Genomic DNA, 17,453 nt, shown 5'->3' with positions numbered 1-17,453 from the left:
GCAGGGAAAAGCCTGAAGGAGTGAGTCATGGGGTATGGCTCACAAAACTCAATTAATTGCTCTTGCACACTTCGTTTGCTCCCATCTCCTGTGTGTAGTATAGTTATCACTTGCTGGCGTTGCACTGGTAACTTAAGTAAGCGGGTAATGGAAAGTTGGAATAATGCCTTTGTTTTAAGGTATGTGTGTGTTTTAATTGTGCAACCTGATTCCTGCACCCATTTCCAAGTAAGCCCCCAGAGCATTCTGGTTGATAAAGCCACAAAATAAACAGCAGTGACATCTCTGGATTTTAGCATAGAAATTTACAGTGTGGGAAGAGGCCATTCAGCCTGTTGTGTCCTTGTTAGTTGACAAGTAGCCATCCAACCTCAACTCACTTTCTAGCTCTTGATTCTTAGCCTTGTAGGATACGGCACTTCAAGTTTATAACTAGAAGCATAGGCCAAAGAGTTAAAGGTACATTTTTACAGCAGACTCATTTTTACATGAGACTGCAGAGTATTGCATACTGTTTTGGCATTCCATTCTAACAAATGAATTAAAGCTGTAGTAAGCCATCAAAATGACAAAAGGATCAGTGAAAGTTATGAAATTCAGTTAAGTTATTTAATGTTCAGGGAGTAAAAGATGTGGCATCAATTTAACAAAACATTACAGACAGCAAGCAGTGATGTTAAATGAAAGTTGTTGGTTCATCAAATAATTTGCCAAAGTGAGTGGTTTAGTTCGAGTGGAACGTGATTAACTTTATTGCGGGAGCATTACTGTGTAATATCACTGAACTACTAATCCAGAGGCACAAGTTAATGTTCTAGGGAAAAGAGTTCAAATCCCCCCACTCTAAATGGCAGAATTTAAATTCACTTCATAAATCTGGAAGTTTGCCCAAAAGTTACAATTATCACCAATTGTTGTGGAAAACCATCAGGTATGTGAATACCCTTTAGGGAAAGAAATCTGCTGTCCTTAAACTATCTGGCCTACAGTTGACTCCAAGCTTGCAACAATGCAGTTGAATCCTAACCCCCATCCCAAAGGGCCTTATGAGCCAGTGAGTTCAAGGGCACTTAGGGACGGTGATGTCCACATCCCGAAAAAGTATAAAGGAAAACAATGATTGCGGTCACAAAGTAAATACAGGCAATGCAAATTGAGTCCAGTCTGTGGGATCAACTTTCAATTGCTCCTGCAAAGAACAATTATGAGAACATAAGAACTAGGACCATCTGGCCCGTCGAGCTTGCTCTGCCATCCTTTTCATGGACTCAGTTCCACTTACATGCCTGCTCATCATAAACCTTTAATTCATTTACTGTTCAAAACGTTATCTATCCTTGCCCTAAAAGCATTCAATGAGGTAGTCTTAACTGCTCCACTAGGCATGGAATTCCACAACCCTTTACGTGAAGAAGTTGCTCCTAAACTCAATCCTAAATCTGATCCCCATTATTTTGAGGCTATGGTTTCCAGTTTCACCCACCAGTGGAAACAACCTCCCTGCTCCTGTCTAATCTACTCCATTCATAATTTTGTATATTTCTATAAGATCCCCCATCATTCTTCTAACTTCCAATGAATATGGTCCTGGTCTACTCAATCTCTCCTCATGAACCAACCCTCTTAACTCTGGAATCAACCAAGTAAACTTCCTCCAGTGCCAGTACATCCTTTCTCAAATAAGGAGACTATAACTGTACATGGTACCCCTCGTGTGGCCTCACCAGCACCCTATATGCCTGCAACATAACCTCCCTGTTTTTAAACACCACCCCTCTAGCAATGAAGGACAATATCCCAATTGCCTTCTTAACCACTTCCTTTGTCTTTTGCACAATGAATCGCTGCTCTCACACAATTATGGAGTTATGCTCCATGGCTTATGAAGGAGGAAAACTGTACTATGACCCCAGACAGGAGTACTTAATCCGATGCAGAAAATTCACGGCTTTTGCGCAAGACCCAAACATTTCCGAGCAGTCTAAACCTAAAGATTGCAGAAAATATATTTTGAAAGTAGGAGAAAGGAAAGAAAAGCAGTTGAAATTCAGAAATGAAGAGCTTCTGACTTCCAAAATGTATTTGTTATTATTATTCTTCTTGTCCCCAGGGCAAGGGCAGCCATGTGCAATGCTTTTCTGACCTGTAAATTGACCTCCAACTATTTAATTCATTGCCTGTCAAGTTCATGTCATGTGGAATTGTGATCCAACCTTCCCTACAAACCTGTTAACCTGACATTAACATGTCAATTCTTGACAGAAGAAAAACAACTGTACTTGTCCCACTTTCTGCTTTTAAATAACTGTTAAAGGCTCCTCCAAGAAATGGTTGCCAGTTTGGTTGAGCCCAACAGCATGATTTTGCTCAAGTTTTAATCACTATTTCCAAAGGACCTCCCTTATGATCAGTTCAGCTCTAACAGAAACCTAATTGTGCTATCACCAAGACACCTTTCTCTGTCAACATTTGTTGTCTGGGTTAAAATGAAGCAGCAGCAATTCTCAACCTGAGCATTATTAGATAAGATAATGGTTCTGAGAGATTTAATACTGGAGGCTACGTTAATCCCCATACAATCTAATGATGCCATAAGAACTTTGGTTAGGAAAAGTAAAACATGTAGGATCTTAGGCAAAGATGAGGACTGCAGATGCTGGAAATCAGAATCTACATTAGAGTGGTGCTGGAAAAGCACAGCTGGTCAGGCAGCATCCGAGGAGCAGGAAAACCAACGTATCGGGCAAAAGCCCTTCATCAGGACTCGTAGGATTTTGTCAAGTGAAGACCTATGCCATAGTCTTCATAGCAAGTGCCATGCAGTGCAATTTCCAAAAAGGAAGAATGCATCCATAACCCCCTCCCGTGGCATTTAATGGCATTACTTTTGCTGAATTCTTCCATTGTCAACATACTGGGCATTACCATTGACCAAAAATAGACTTGTAACATTGAGATTGTGGGCTACAAGAGTCAGTCAGGGGCTGGGAATAGAGTGACAGGTAACTTGCTGTATGTCTCTCAAAGCGTGTTCACTATCTAAAAGGTTCGCAGCCGGAGTGTGATGGAATGTTCTCCATTTAACTGGATGAGCGCTGCTCCATCAACACTTAGGAGGTTTGACACCATCCACAACACAGCAACATTCTGGATTCAGATACCTTATCCAACCCCTTCCAAACTCAGTTCCTTCACCGCTGTAGTGGCAGTAGTGTGTACCATCTATGGGCTGCAGTGAAAGGTTCATTTGAGAGCTGAAACTCTGTTCTTAACAGTACTATGGATATACCTCACCACATGACTTCAGTAGTTAAAGAAGGCAGCTCACTGCCCCCTTCTCTACGATAGTTAGAGATAGGCAATAAGTGCTGGCTTAGTCTGCAATCACCACATCCTGTGATTGAGTGAATAATGAACATATCTAACTCACTCATGTAGCTTGTACCTAATTATTATCAGGTAATAAATAGCATCTTGATCAAGACAAGTACTCTTTTTATCAGGGCTCACTGGTAGATTTTGTCTATTATAAAGCACTGACTATGAGCTTTGATTTGTGACTGTTTTATGAGCTCTGAATGACATTAAATATTTTGAAGAGGGTTTGGATGGATGATTATTTATTTTGACAGTTTTATGAGCATCTTGAAAACTTTCAAGTGTTACCATTGGACTGATGAGTCTGTCACTAGTGTGTAGTCATGAAAGGCTAGGGTTTTTTTTATTCACATCCCTATTTGGGGAAGGCAATGTACCTCCTTCTTGAGCTGCTGCAGTCCATTTGTTGTAGGTACACTTACACAATTGATGAGAAATTTTGAAGGAGACATGGGAATTATAGAAGGAGATTGGTGTGGGGAAGGGTGTTAGGGTTTTGGAAGGTTAGTAGGGGTGATGGTTCGGGTGCCAGACACTCATTTATATGACTGGTCCATTGCCCCAGTGCATCAACTGCCTTAGGAAATATCCACCTCCATTCCTGTCTCCATGTTGTTTCCAGAGGCCGAGGTCTGGACTCCAGTCTGTCTCCATCTCCCCACCATGCGTGAGGTGGGCAGTGCCAGGCAGGAGGTGGATCAATAATGCTGAATAAATTACCTGACTTGTCCCTGGAATGAATATCCAGGCCGGAGTGTCAATACATGTATGATCCACTTCCATGATTCATACCCATCAATTTGATAAGAAAACATGCTCACCAAGGTTTATGAATAAAGTAAAAATGCCATTTGTTTAAAGATATCAGATTCTAGAGTTAAAGGTTAAATATTTCAGTGACGTTTTGAAGTGTAAGTATTTCAATTAATAGTCAATTCTGTCTGAAGTTTATTTAAGCACTGGGTGTATTCTTATCGGCTCTATCTCTTATTTCAGAAATCACTGCATCTTTGTGAAGGAAAATTATTAGCTTAACACTGAATATATTGCTAGTCAAATGTTGAGACCCGTCATAAGCTGAATGATTGAAGAAAACATAAATGATGTATTGGACCTATGAGGTTGACATTTTACATATTGTGTCCCCGCCCCACCTCCTGCTGGACCCATCCTCACATGAATATGTGGAGGCAATGGCCTAGTGATATTATCACCGGACTATCAATCCACAGACCCAGGTAATGAGCTGGGGACCCAGTTCCGAAACCCACCATGGCGGACGGTGGAATTTGAATTTGATAAAAATCTGGAATTAAGAGTCTAATGATGACCACAAATCTGCTGTTGGAAAAACCCAATCTGGTTTGCTCATGTCCTTTAGGGAAGGAAATTGCTATCCTTACCTGGCCTGGCCTACATGATACCACACCCATAGCCATGTGGTTAACTCTTAACTTGCCTCAAAGGAGATTGGAATACCTCCTCTACACATGGCCATGCTGATACTTTAGTTACATTGGAGATAAAAATATCCAACTGTACTGCAATCTCAAGCCCCCCTCCAGATCCTTTGAGTTTTATTTAGCCACAACAAATCCACAGCTAAGGAGAGTGAGTGTAAATATGGTTCATTAAGAGCAAAGTATTAAAACCCGAGATGAACAAGTAGGTCAGGAAAGGCGCCAGTTTAAGAATGAACTATGACAGAAAATGAGAACAGAAATGTTATCTTGGGCAGTACTTTATTAGCTGCTTTTACACACGCCCAAAGGAACTTCCATATCAGTTGGGACTTTTTGTTGAGCAATTGAGTTACCATCTCTTTTTGTGGTACAGCTCAAGACAGGTTTCTTCCTGTAGAGTTGAATTCAAAATTACTCAGATCATTTCATACTTGCATTCAATTAAGTGGAAGGTACTCAAAGATAAATCAAGGTTAAGTCAGCTCGGTTATCCTTAGATATCAAACTTAGTAGTGTAACATTATATAGGAGCGCGGCAGGTCAAGCAGCATCAGAGGAGAATGGGAATTGATGTTTCAGATCAGAACCCTGTCTTGAAGCCAGCCAACTCTTCTGATGCTGCTGGACCTGCCACATTTCTAACCAAAACTAAATGTTGTCTATGTCTTGATCAGTGCAGGCAGAAACTGCTTCACCAGCTGTGGAGTCACAAATGATGCTCAATATTGTTCAATCATCAGTGAACATCTGCAGTTCTGACATTATGGTAGAAGCAAGGTCATTCATAAAGCTACTGAAGATAATTGAGCCTAGGACACTACCCTGAGGAATTCCTGCAGCGATGACCTGGATGTGGGATCATTGGTCTCCAATATCCACAACATTCCTCCATTGTACCAGACTCAAACCAGTAGAGAATTTCCCTGAGTCCCCGTGGGTCAATCTTACAAAGGTTCTCAATGTCGTCACAGTTGGTCAAATTCTCCCCTGACGTCAAGAGTAGTCACTTTCACTTCACTTCTCGAATTCAGCACTTTTGTCCACATGTGGACTAAGGTTGTGGTGACATCTGGAGTTGAGTGGTCCTGGTAGAACCCAGTCTGAGAATTGGCGATGAAGTTATCGGGGAGTTGGAACAGCTTGATAGCACTGTTGACGATTCCATTAGTCACTGTATTGAGGATTGAGAGGAGTCAGATGGTGTGGTAACTTAATGTGGAAAGGAGCTCTCTGCTCCATTTTCTATATTGAAAAGTGGGTGTCAGTGTTGTTGCTGGACAGGATCAGCCTGGCTGAGTGGCTCACTTTGCTCTGGTGCCCAAGTCTTCAGTGCTAATTCTATTTTTTAATTCACTGGTGGAATGTGGGCATTGCTGGTTGGCTTACGTTTTATTGCCCATTCCAGTTGCCCTTGAGAAGGTGGTGGTGAGCTGCCTTCCTTAACCGCTGCAGTCCACCTGCTGTGGGTTGACCCACTATGCCCTTAGGGTGGGAATTCTAGGATTTTGACCCAGCGATAGTGAAGGAACGGCGACATGTTTCCAAGTCAGGAGGTAGTGGCTTGGAGGAGGACTTGCAGCTGGTGATGTTCCCATGTATTTGCTGCTCTCATCCTTAGAGATGGAAGTGGTTGTAGGTTCAGAAAGTGCAGCCTGAGGACCTTTAGTGTATTTCTGCAGTGCATCCTGCAGATAGTACACACTGCTGCTTTGGGGAGCTATGAGGTGAGTTATCCCCCGCAGTATTCCGAGCCTCTGGAATGCCATGAGGGTTCGTCCAATGTACTGGGCTACATTCCATGATATCGCACCTCAGTGTGTAAACCTCATTGGCTGAAGACTGGCGGTAATGATGGTGGAAACCTCAGCAGGAATTCTAGCCAAAGGCGGTTCAGAACATCTCAATCCTGACTACCGCTGCTGAGCTCAACTATCAAATGGACCCTTTCTCTCCCATTTCACAAACATGAGAAAGAAACACCAGTATGCTATGTACCATTGAACAGTGATGATAATGTTAAATTAGAATGGCTGGTGGCATTTTATCTGCTTTCCAACTTCCCCAGAGTCAGGTGTCTGGGGAAGTGAAACATGAAAATAATTGCTTCTGACAAGATGTTTTATTCACTGCATATTTATTTTATTACGCTCAGCTGCCATTGTCTAAAAGGAAAAGTATGGCATAGATTAGAAAACGATTCCCTGCTATGCTTCTACAGGGTACAATTTACTCATTACCCAACATTTCTCAGAGGTTCCCCTCTGCCGAACCATCTGGATCCAATCCGATCTGTCAAAATATGCTCCTGCCCAATGCCAGCTGTGCTACCAGTTTTTCAGCGACCAACAAGTGGCCATTCGGGCTGCTCACAGGGTGTGCTGCTACCCCTATTTCCAAACATTGTTTTAAGCAAAATATATGCGGGTGATGGCTTCATTCAGGAATTTCCTGGATGAGATCAGTGATTGACTTTTATTTCAAAGGGGTTGGAGTATAAGTGTAGGGTTTTTTTTTAAAACTAGACAAGGCACTTGCCAGACTGCAGCTTGAATACTGTGAACAGTTTCGGGCCCAGTACCTAGGGAAAGATGGGCTCGTACTGGATGTAATTCAGGGACAGCTCACTCAGTTGATAGCAGGCATGGGGAGACTGTTTATTATGGAATGAAGTTGCCCCTGTACACATTGGAGTTTAGAAGGCTGAGAGGAGACCTCACTGAAAAATCCAGGATTCTTAGGAGACTCGACAGGGCAGATGCAGACAGGCTGTTCCCCCTTGTGGGAAGAGTCTAGAACCAGAGGTAAAATCTCAGAGTAAGGAGTCACCCATTTAAGCCAGAGATGAGGAATTTCTTCCATCAGAGGGTTGTGGTATTCTTTACAGCAGACAGCTGGCGAGATTGGGTCGTTAAGTGTATTCAAGGCTGTGATCAACCGAGGAAATCAAGGTTTACAGGGAAAGGCAAGAACGTGGAGCTGAAGATTGTCAGATCAGCCATGATCTCATTGAATGGCTTGCAGATTTGATGGACTGAATGGCCTAGTTCTTCTATCCCTTATGGTCTTACCTGTTCTTGTCTACAAGTTCTTAAGGGTATTCTAACCAGTCTGCATGTAAAGTTGCATATCTCATTGATCTTGGGAGATGCAAGATATCAGGAAAATTAATTCACTTCTTTTTTGGCTGTCACCCTGCAATGACCTTCTATTTCAGGGGCCGTTCAAAGCTAGGGAACTTATTTTTAAGTTGAGAGGAGAACAATTTAAAAGAGACCCGATGGGCAAAATTTTCACACAGAGGGATGTTCATTTGTGGAATAAACTGCCTGAAGAAGTAGTAGATGCAGGTACAGTTACAATATTTAAAAGACATTTGAACAAATACATGAATTGGAAAAGTTCAGCAGGATATTGGCCAGACGCAGGCAAGTGGGACTAGTTTAGTTTGGGAAACTTGGACATAGACTAGTTGTACTGAAGGGTCGGTTTCTATGCTGTATGACACTATTAACATTTAACACCTTTTCAACTGTTGTAAGCACGGCTATTAGGTTCAATGTTAAGACTTCCCGTTGGTCTTAAATCTGAAATGGAAGTCGAACCATGTAATCAAAAGATAGAGCTACTGTAATGCAAGTGAAAAGATCAAGTATATTACATTAGGTTAAAGCTTTAGTTCCTATTTTACATAAGCCAGAATGTCCTCACTACAAAGTAAATGGTTCCTTCTTGGGTTAAGGTTTTCCTCCCTTTTTCCATTTTGGGCTGTGGCTTAGTGGGTAGCATGCTTGCCTCTGTATCACGGGGTTTTGAGTTCAAGTCCCACTCCTAGGTTTGAGCACCATGATCTGACACTTGGCTGCTGTCTCAGAGGAGCCATTTCTCAGAGGAGATGTCATAACTGATTCCTCTTAGGTTGATGTTAAAGTTCCATTCACACTCTTTTGAGTTGAGCTGCCGTATGTAGGGAAGTTAATCCCAATGGCCAGGTCAATATTTATGCCTCAATCTGTGTCACAAACAAACAGATCATCGGGGCAACATCGCATTGCTGTTTCTGGGAGTTTGTTGAGTGCAAATGAGTTACTATGTTAGCTTTAAAAAGCATTTGATTGGCTGTGAAGTGATTCGAACCATCTAGAGACTGTGAAAAGTACTATATAAGTATAAGTCTCTATTTCATGCCAAATTTTAGAGATGATGAGGTCATTGACTGGCATGTCATACGTTAAATGTAAAGGCATTAGTTTGTTTCTGAGAGCTCTAGATACACTGAAAATTGTCCAGTTGCTTACTAATTGCTCTTTTCACAGTTAAGTTGAAGGTGAACGACATTAACAATCTGAGAAGTTATTCTTGGCTAAACTGAACACTAATGCATTCTCATTTCTCTTTGTAGTAGGACGTTTAGTGTGAAGGATAAGTGGAGCCTTGAGGGGAGACAGTGAATAAAACCAGTGCTTCTATAAGTGGGCACGATGAAATGGCAATATCCTGAATGCAAGAAGTGTCGCCAAAAGTTTGCACTTTTAAAAAAAAATTGTATACCATTATAGATTGATTATAGAAGAACGATGCAAGTTTCTAAACAGCTACTGATTTTTTTTGTTTGAAAAAAGTTGAACCTTAGTGGTTTGGACAGAACAAAACTTGAGGAGATATTTAATTGTACAGTTCTGGTGTACAGTTGGTTGCATCACTGCATCTGTGGCATTTAGTGCTGCCCTTGTCCTTAATCACATACAATGTATGTGTGGTTTCTGTAATCAACAGGCTTTTCATTGACAGATCCTTTGTTGCTAACTTTAGTCACAACCTGAGGAACAAAGTACGACTAGTGAAAAAGACTGTTAGAATGGAAGAGAGCTCTTCTCCAATGGCTAATTGAAGCAATGTCTTGTAGATGTCAAAGCTTACAAAAAAAATATTCAATCTTATGGCTTTTCCTTTCCATTACAAATAAAATGCATAATGTTTTCCAACACAGTGCATTACTGATTTACTAATAAAACTATAGAATGAGGAAGTTGTTTGTTGTTTTGATTATTTGTTTATCCATGTGCTCCTTTCCTACAGAGTTAAACAGACTTTAAAAAAAAGCCAAAATGGTTCAATTTTGAAGAAATAAGCTTGATGGCCTGTGAAGAATTTTCAATTTGTCTCATCCCTTCCTCGAAATCAGACTACAAAGTAGGACCAGGGAGGAAGTGAACCTTTCAGCTCAGCAAGCAAACCTACATCCGAAGTGGCTAATCACTGGCTTAGTATTTTAGAGGCCCAGACTAATACATCGCAACATTCCAGATATTGTGGACAATCAAAAGTCAACTGAGAATAAGGTTTTTAAGGAAATCAGTCCTGGAGGAATTTGTGGGATTAAGTGGTTCCAGGACATGATGGTCTGAACAGTAGAGTTTCATAAGTTGTAGAGATAGTGGATGTTTCAATCTTTCAGGGTTCTTGAGATTCCAGAAACCAATAGACCATCCAGGATCAGTCTCATCACTGGAAATGGCAAACCCAGCCCTGTCGACCTTCTTCAGTAACATCTGGGGGCTTGTGCCGAAATTGGGAGAGCTGTCTCTCAGACTAGTCAAACAACTGCCTGACATAATCACAATCATGGAGTAATACCTTACAGGTAATATGCCAGATACTGCCATCACTGCCCTGGGTATGTCCTGACCCATGTTCCTTAAAGGTAAAAGCACCTAACAAAAGAAAAAGTAAGGAATGACCTGGGAAGTCAAATATTGCATTTGATCAAAGGAAAAGGCTTATGAATTTGCCTAAAAATGCAGAGGGGTGGGCATTTGATTGCAATAGTTTTAGAATTTCTAGAATTTTTTTTAGAAAGGAGGACCAAGAAAATAATGCTGAGAGGGAGAGAGAAAATAGTTAATTAAAATAGCAACTATTACAAAACATGGAATGTAAAGAGTACGCTGAAAGGAAAAGACTAGCAAAGGTAAATGTGGATCTGTTACAGGCTGAGACAGAAGATTCTTTAACAGGAAATCGAGAGATCAAATCAGTTCTTTGTGTCTGTCCTCACAGAGCAAGACATAGGAGTCTCCATGAAATATTCAAGATCAAGTAGTCCAGTGAGAGTGTGGCACTGAAACAAACTAGCAACTGTAAGAAAAGTGTTGGCGAAATTATTGGGACTGAACATTGCCAAATCCCAGCACCCGATGACATTCACTGTAGAGTATTGTAAGTGATGGCTATGGAGATAAGGGATGTGAATTCTGTGAATTCTGCAGTGGTGCCTGAAAATTGGAAATGTAACCCCATTGTTTAGATAGGAAGACGAGAATAAACGAGAAACTACAGACCTGTTAGCCCAAAGTCAGGAGTCAAGAAAATATTTGAATTTATTATAAGCCATATTCTTACTGGATACTTACAAATTAGCTGGTAAGACAGAAGCAACAGGGAAATGATCCTTGATGAAACTTTTTTTGAGGTTACTCACACAGTGGAATAGTGAACATAGATTTTCAGAAAGCCTTTAATAAAGTCCAACACAGGAGGAGAATAAAATTTGGACTAGGCCAGGCCACTCAAAACATTCTTAAACAGGCAGCCTAGACCATAACTTTGCAATTTGTTTTGGTAAGTGTACAGTAACAATTACCTGGAGTAAGTTAGCTAGGTTGACGACCAGATTTTTAAACAGATAAAAAATGTATTCACAAAATTACAGAATGAAACACAAAGAACAGAATATAGAATACTCACAGAACTCAGTCTATCCAAACTAGACTTAATTATGCTGTTCCGAAAAATACATGCAATAGTCTCCAGTAAACAAACCCCTTAAACACAGTAAAAATGAAACTGAGACTTACAGGTTGAAGTTAGAAGGGCTGAAGGAGAGAGAGTCTAGCAGCCTGTTTCCACACAGTTACACTGCTGCACTGACTCAACCAAGACTTCAGCTCTTAGGACTGACCACACCCCTTTCATTATCCAGGTTACTTCTAAAGCATGAAAACTATGTCAGAGTCATAGAGGTATACAGTATGGAACCAGACCCTTCAGTCCAACCCATCCATGCCGATCAGATATCCCAACCCAATCTAGTCTCACCTGCTAGCACCCGGCCCATATCCCTCCAAACCCTTCCTATTCATACACCCATCCAAATGCTTCTTAAATGTTGCAATTGTACCAGTCTCCACCACTTCCTGTGGCAGCTCATTCCATACATGTACCACTCTCTGTGTGAAAAAGTTGCCCCTTAGGTCTCTTTTATATCTTTCCCCTCTCACCCTAAAACTATGCTCTCTAGTTCTGGACTCGCCGACCCCAGGGAAAAGACTTTGCCAATTTACCCTATCCATGTCTTCCTAATTTTGTAAACCTCTATAAGGTCACCCCTCAGCCTCTGACGCTCCAGGGAAAACAGCCTCAGCCTGTTAAATCTCTCCCTATAGCTCAAATCCACCAACCCTCGCAACATCCTTGTAAATCCTTTCTGAATCCTTTCAATTGTGGCTTAAAGTCTGATCTGTTTATGTATAAACAAAAGGCCCTCCCAATACCTTTTCATCTCTGTACTAACCCAGCCGATTCAGAGCCCAAAGTGTTTTACGACACCTATGAAAATAATCAGGGACACGGTATCCTTGAGGAAAGGAACAGCTTTGTGACAAATTAAAGTGACTGGGGGTAATATGCCAGCATGGTTGAGGATTAGTTAGCAGGCAAGAAATGGAGAGTAGGATCAAATGACCAATTCTCATATTGGCAGACTGTGAATAAGGAGGAACAGCAGGGGTCAGTGCTTGTTCTCACACTGTTCACAATCTATACTAATGATTTGGATGTGGGGCAAAATTCAGAATATTCCCAGCTTTGCAGGTGGTCCAAAGCTTAGTGGGAATGGGAGCTGTGAGGAAGCTGAGGAGAGGCTGCGGTGGGATTTAGGCAGGTTGACTAAGTGGGCAAGAGCATAACAGCTGGAATGTAATGTATATCAGTGCGAGATTATCCACTTTGGTAAGAGGAATGAAAGTGCGGATTATTTTATAATGGTGGGAGATTGTAAAAATGTTGGTGTCGAAAGGGACTGAGATAAAGAGAAGGCAGAACCCTTACAGTGTGGAAGCAGGCCGTTTAGCCCATTGTGTCCACACCAACCCTTTGAAGAGCATCCCATTCAGACCCACCCCAACGTCCATCCGAACCACCCTATCCCCATAACCCCACATTTCCCATATTCCACTCAACCTACATATCTCTGGACACGAGATGTTGTTGTTCATAAGTTCCCATTGTTAATTGTATCCCGCTTTGTGCAGACAGAAGTACAGTATGGATTTAGTTTGTCAGCCATTTCTTCATTTCCCCTTATAAATTGCCCCATTTCTGACTGTAAGGGACGTGCATTAGTTTTCACCATTCTTTTTCACATCAGATACCAATAGAAACTTTTACAGTCAGTTCTTATGTTCACCAAAAGCTTACTCTCATACTATATTTTCCTCTTTATAATTAATCCCTTGGTCCTCCTTTTCTGACTATTCTAAACTATTCCCAATCCTCAAGTCTACTATTTTAATTTGCCAATTTTGCCTCTTTTTTGCATCTAACACTGTCTCTGACTCCCCTTGTTAGCCATGGTTTGGCAATTGTTTTCTTTGCACTCTTACACCAGATAGGAAGAAGCAGTTTTTGTAGCTCACCCATTCACTCGTTGTATTTGTGCCATTGCGTATCCACTGGCATTCCTTTCAATATAACATTACTGGCAAGACTGATACCTACCTGTCAATGTGGAAAATAGCCCTGGCATATCAGAGAGTCACACAGCATGGAAACAGACCTTTTGGCCCAATTAGTTCACGCCGACCATGTTCCCAAATGAAACTAGTCCCACTTGCCTGCATTTGACCCGTATCCCTTCAAACCTTTTCTGTTCATATCCAATCCAGAAAAACCAACACAAATATAACTTGACGATCAACAAAATGGTGACAGTGTCCTCAAACAGCATTTGCTTGGGAATAGCCTCACTGATGCTCAGTTTGAGTTCTGACAGAGCCATTCAGTTCCTGACCTCATTATAAATTTGTTCCAACATGTAAAACAGAGCTGAAGTTGCCAGAGTCCCAGAGGACCATAGTCCTGCTCTCTTATCAGAGTGAGAGATGACTGGAGGCAATTTCACTTGAAGGCCGCCATGCTTCAGGCAAGGTTGAGAAGCTTGGACACTGGGGTTGGCTGGACTGCTGGTTTATGGTGCAGAGTGACACCAATAGTATGGATTCAATTCCCTCACTGGTCAAATGAAGGCCACTTGCTTAACTCCATTCCCCACCTGAGGCACAGTGACTCCTTCTACTGGAGAACTCTGACTGCCATCAAACTGTCCTGGACATTGCACTCCCTCCAAACTACCTTTCCTGAACATCTCATAGCTGAAAATATGTTGCTGGAAAAGCTCAGCAGGTCAGGCAGCATCCAAGGAACAGGAAATTCGATGTTTCGGGCATAAGCACTTCATCGGGAAGTCTTCATCGGGGCTTATGCCCGAAACGTCGAATTTCCTGTTCCTTGGATGCTGCCTGACCTGCTGCGTTTTTCCAGCAACATATTTTCAGCTCTGATCTCCAGCATTTGCAGTCCTCACTTTCTCCCTGAACATCTCATACCCCTGAAATTTCTATCCTGCCTCGTTTCTGAATTCAGAAACTCTCGCATCCTTCGGTTTCAGCATATAATTTTGAAAGATTCATAAATGTGCTGAATCTTCTACGGTTACCGCTGTTTCATGATCCCCAGTTCCGACCTGTACCCAGTCTCATTTTTGAAGCACCTATTGAGTCCCTTCTATTCTTATTTGCAATCCAGTTTCTCCCACCACATTCACTCCTGATCCTACTTGGCCGGTTCAAGCAAATCTCAATTTCTGCCTCCGTGTTTCTTGTCTGTAGGTTGCTGTTTGGTTTAGGTATAGTTTCTCTGTCTTGTACAGTTCTTTTTGTTTGGGATGTGTTCCCAGTCATTATTGCAATTACTACATTGCTGATTGCACTGCATGTTGGTAGGTACTCAGTAATATCCTGGAATTTCTTGCCTTCTTTCTCAAACTCCAGACGCACCCCTGAGAACATTATGTTGTATCCCCTGGTCTGGAGTCAATCTCCATACATTTGTTTTGTAAGGCCCTTAAATTATGCTCCAGGTGCCACTTGAATGTACATAGGCTTGAAACTTGTTCTGTTCACTCTATATTGTTCCTTAAAGCAAACTGTTTCTGTAATTGATGTTTGACCTTAAATGTGCATTCTCTTAGGTCAGTGCAGGGTCGTTCCTTATAGCCATTCACATTTGGAATAAACTTTAGACATGATGGGGTATGAGTCATCTGTTGCTTCTTGGAAATGTTCATAGATTGTGAAGGATCTTATTTTCTTCAGCTTTCTATAATGTAGGAACTTCAAGGCTGTTATTTCATTTTGTTTGTTGCTGTCTCCCCTTGGCCTCAGAGCTTGTAAGGCTGGTTTCTAAAAAAACACCAGGCTTCACACCATGAAATAACATTGTCACTCCTGACACCATGTAGTAATCTTCTTAATTGTCTAAAGGTACATAGATTCTGGGAACTTGAAGCTCTCTGTTGGGTTTATTTATAGATAAACTAATACATACTTCACAGAATAATCTCCAGGACATAGCCTGCGCTGAGACTGCTATAGTGCATAGAATCTAGGCACTAGGTTTATTTGCATTTTGAGCTGTTAAGGGAATATCACCACACCAACAAGGGGCAAGATGTCATGCAGATTACAAATCATTTAGTGCTGGTCATTTCCATACTTCACCTCCCTAACTACTGTGAAAAATTGATTTCAAACTGAAAATGTATTGCTTCTCCCCCCAGGAATAATGTTAACGAAGCATCTTGGAAAAGGATACTATGTTGTTTAAGTCTGTGAAATCAGCTCCAAGTGACTCACCACACCATTACATTTTCAGAAAATACCATCACATGTTAATCCAAGGCATTTTTAAAGCACGAAGATTTGAATCTTCAAAGTATGCTGTTCAGATGTCTCCAATTAGCTGTATGCTCACTAAAAGCTTAAAATAGTACAAGCAGTCCCACAGGTGATTCGAGAATATGCCGTGGAATGAATGGGTAAAACACTGCTATGGCAAATATGTACTGAAGCAATTTAACACAATTGTAAAATTGCGAATATTGCTGACAATCATACATGAAATGAGAGAACAGGAAATTGTGATTTGCTCATCAAATGATGACTGCACCTGAAGGATCAATTTGATGAACGATATATAGGAATCAGAACTGCGTGGATTAGCTTTGCTCTGATAATTTTTTTAATAACTGAAGCTTCTCTTTCACAGAGTAAACTTCTTCCAAATTATGGCATTTGGCTTTCACTTGATTAGCCCCTAAACCCAATATTACAAACACAAGAGTTATTCGGTATTAACAATCTCGTAGTAAGTGCATCAGCAATGTGTTAAAGCTGCACTTCAGAGAACGGTGCGACTGACACTGAGTACAGCAAGGAAAGAAACAGCTGGAAGACATCTGCCTCAGATAGGAACATGTGGGATCAGTCAGAGACTGTGAAGTTCAAAGAAGTTTTGCAATCATCCGTTATAAAGATGTACTGTATACAGCTATGAAGCCAATAGTGTCATGTCAGAGATGCTCAACTGATAGTTCTACCACTACAATCTGGGCCACAGACAATGGGCTTGTGGTTTGGAATTGGGATCAACAAACTATCTGTTACTGTAGTCAGCTTTGGTTCACTGGTAGCATTCAAGGCTCTGAACTATAATTTGGGGGTTCAAGCCCCACTTTGAAGAGTTAAGTGTCAGAGTCAATGCTGAAATCTTAGTGCAGTACTGAGGGAGTGCTGCACTGTTGGTTGTGCCACATTTCAAATCAGTTACGAGGGAAAACCCTTTGCATCCTCTCAGGTGGATGGTTTTGAGGAATGATTCTCCCCGATGTCAAGGCTCCTATTTATTCACCAAGTTAACACCACTGAAGTGACTGACTAGGCAGTTGTCACATTGCTGTATGTGGAAGCTTGAAGCACAGAGATTGGTGGCTGCATTACCATATTACAACAGCAATGATGCTTTGAAAAGTTCCGCTGTGCCTGCAGAATGCTCTGGGATGTGCTACACTGGCGCTACGTCAATGCAAGCCTCCTTCTTTAATCAGGCAGGCATTTCCTTTTCTCTGTCGTGAATGTGAAGCCCTTGTGTTGGCTGTAACAGCAACATTCGTGAAGCTGTTGCCACTTCTGGGTAGTCCTGACCTTCAGTTTATTTGACAGGATTGACAAGTCTGTCATGTCCTTTACAGTTCTATTCAGCGGCAAAAATGGCAAAGCAAGTCAGAGTTGGCTGGGAATCAAGAAATTGTATTGCTGGGTAAAATTTAACAACCCAAAACTTGAATGCTGCATTTACAAGCACATGTACCACACTGCAGATGCTATACATGGCTCTGAAGGTCCAAAGTGGTATCAGTGATGCAGGTGTACACCTCTGGTGTGAGTCATAAAGATGTACAGCACGGAAACAAACCCTTTGGCCCAACTCTTCCATGCC

At 41.5% G+C, this 17,453-nt stretch overlaps 1 protein-coding gene across 3 annotated transcripts in view; it reads left to right on the top strand.

The window, feature by feature from the left end:
- smoc1 (SPARC related modular calcium binding 1) overlaps positions 1-9,818 on the top strand; it is a 243,621-nt gene extending 233,803 nt beyond the window's left edge. For 2 of the 3 annotated variants that reach the window (XM_060828350.1, XM_060828348.1), the window contains exon 13: positions 9,241-9,818. In XM_060828350.1, the coding sequence (XP_060684333.1) occupies positions 9,241-9,257 (17 nt within the window). In that variant the 3' untranslated portion in view covers positions 9,258-9,818. The remainder of the gene's footprint in view (positions 1-9,240) is intronic. The other variant, XM_060828349.1, reaches the window with a different exon arrangement.
- Positions 9,819-17,453: the final 7,635 nt, after the last annotated feature.

The sequence above is a fragment of the Hemiscyllium ocellatum genome, chromosome 8 (genome assembly GCF_020745735.1).
Source record: "Hemiscyllium ocellatum isolate sHemOce1 chromosome 8, sHemOce1.pat.X.cur, whole genome shotgun sequence".
NCBI classification, from domain to species: Eukaryota; Metazoa; Chordata; class Chondrichthyes; order Orectolobiformes; family Hemiscylliidae; genus Hemiscyllium; species Hemiscyllium ocellatum.
The sequence above is the reverse complement of the archived record's forward strand: the minus strand, read 5'-3'. Positions and strand labels throughout refer to the sequence as shown.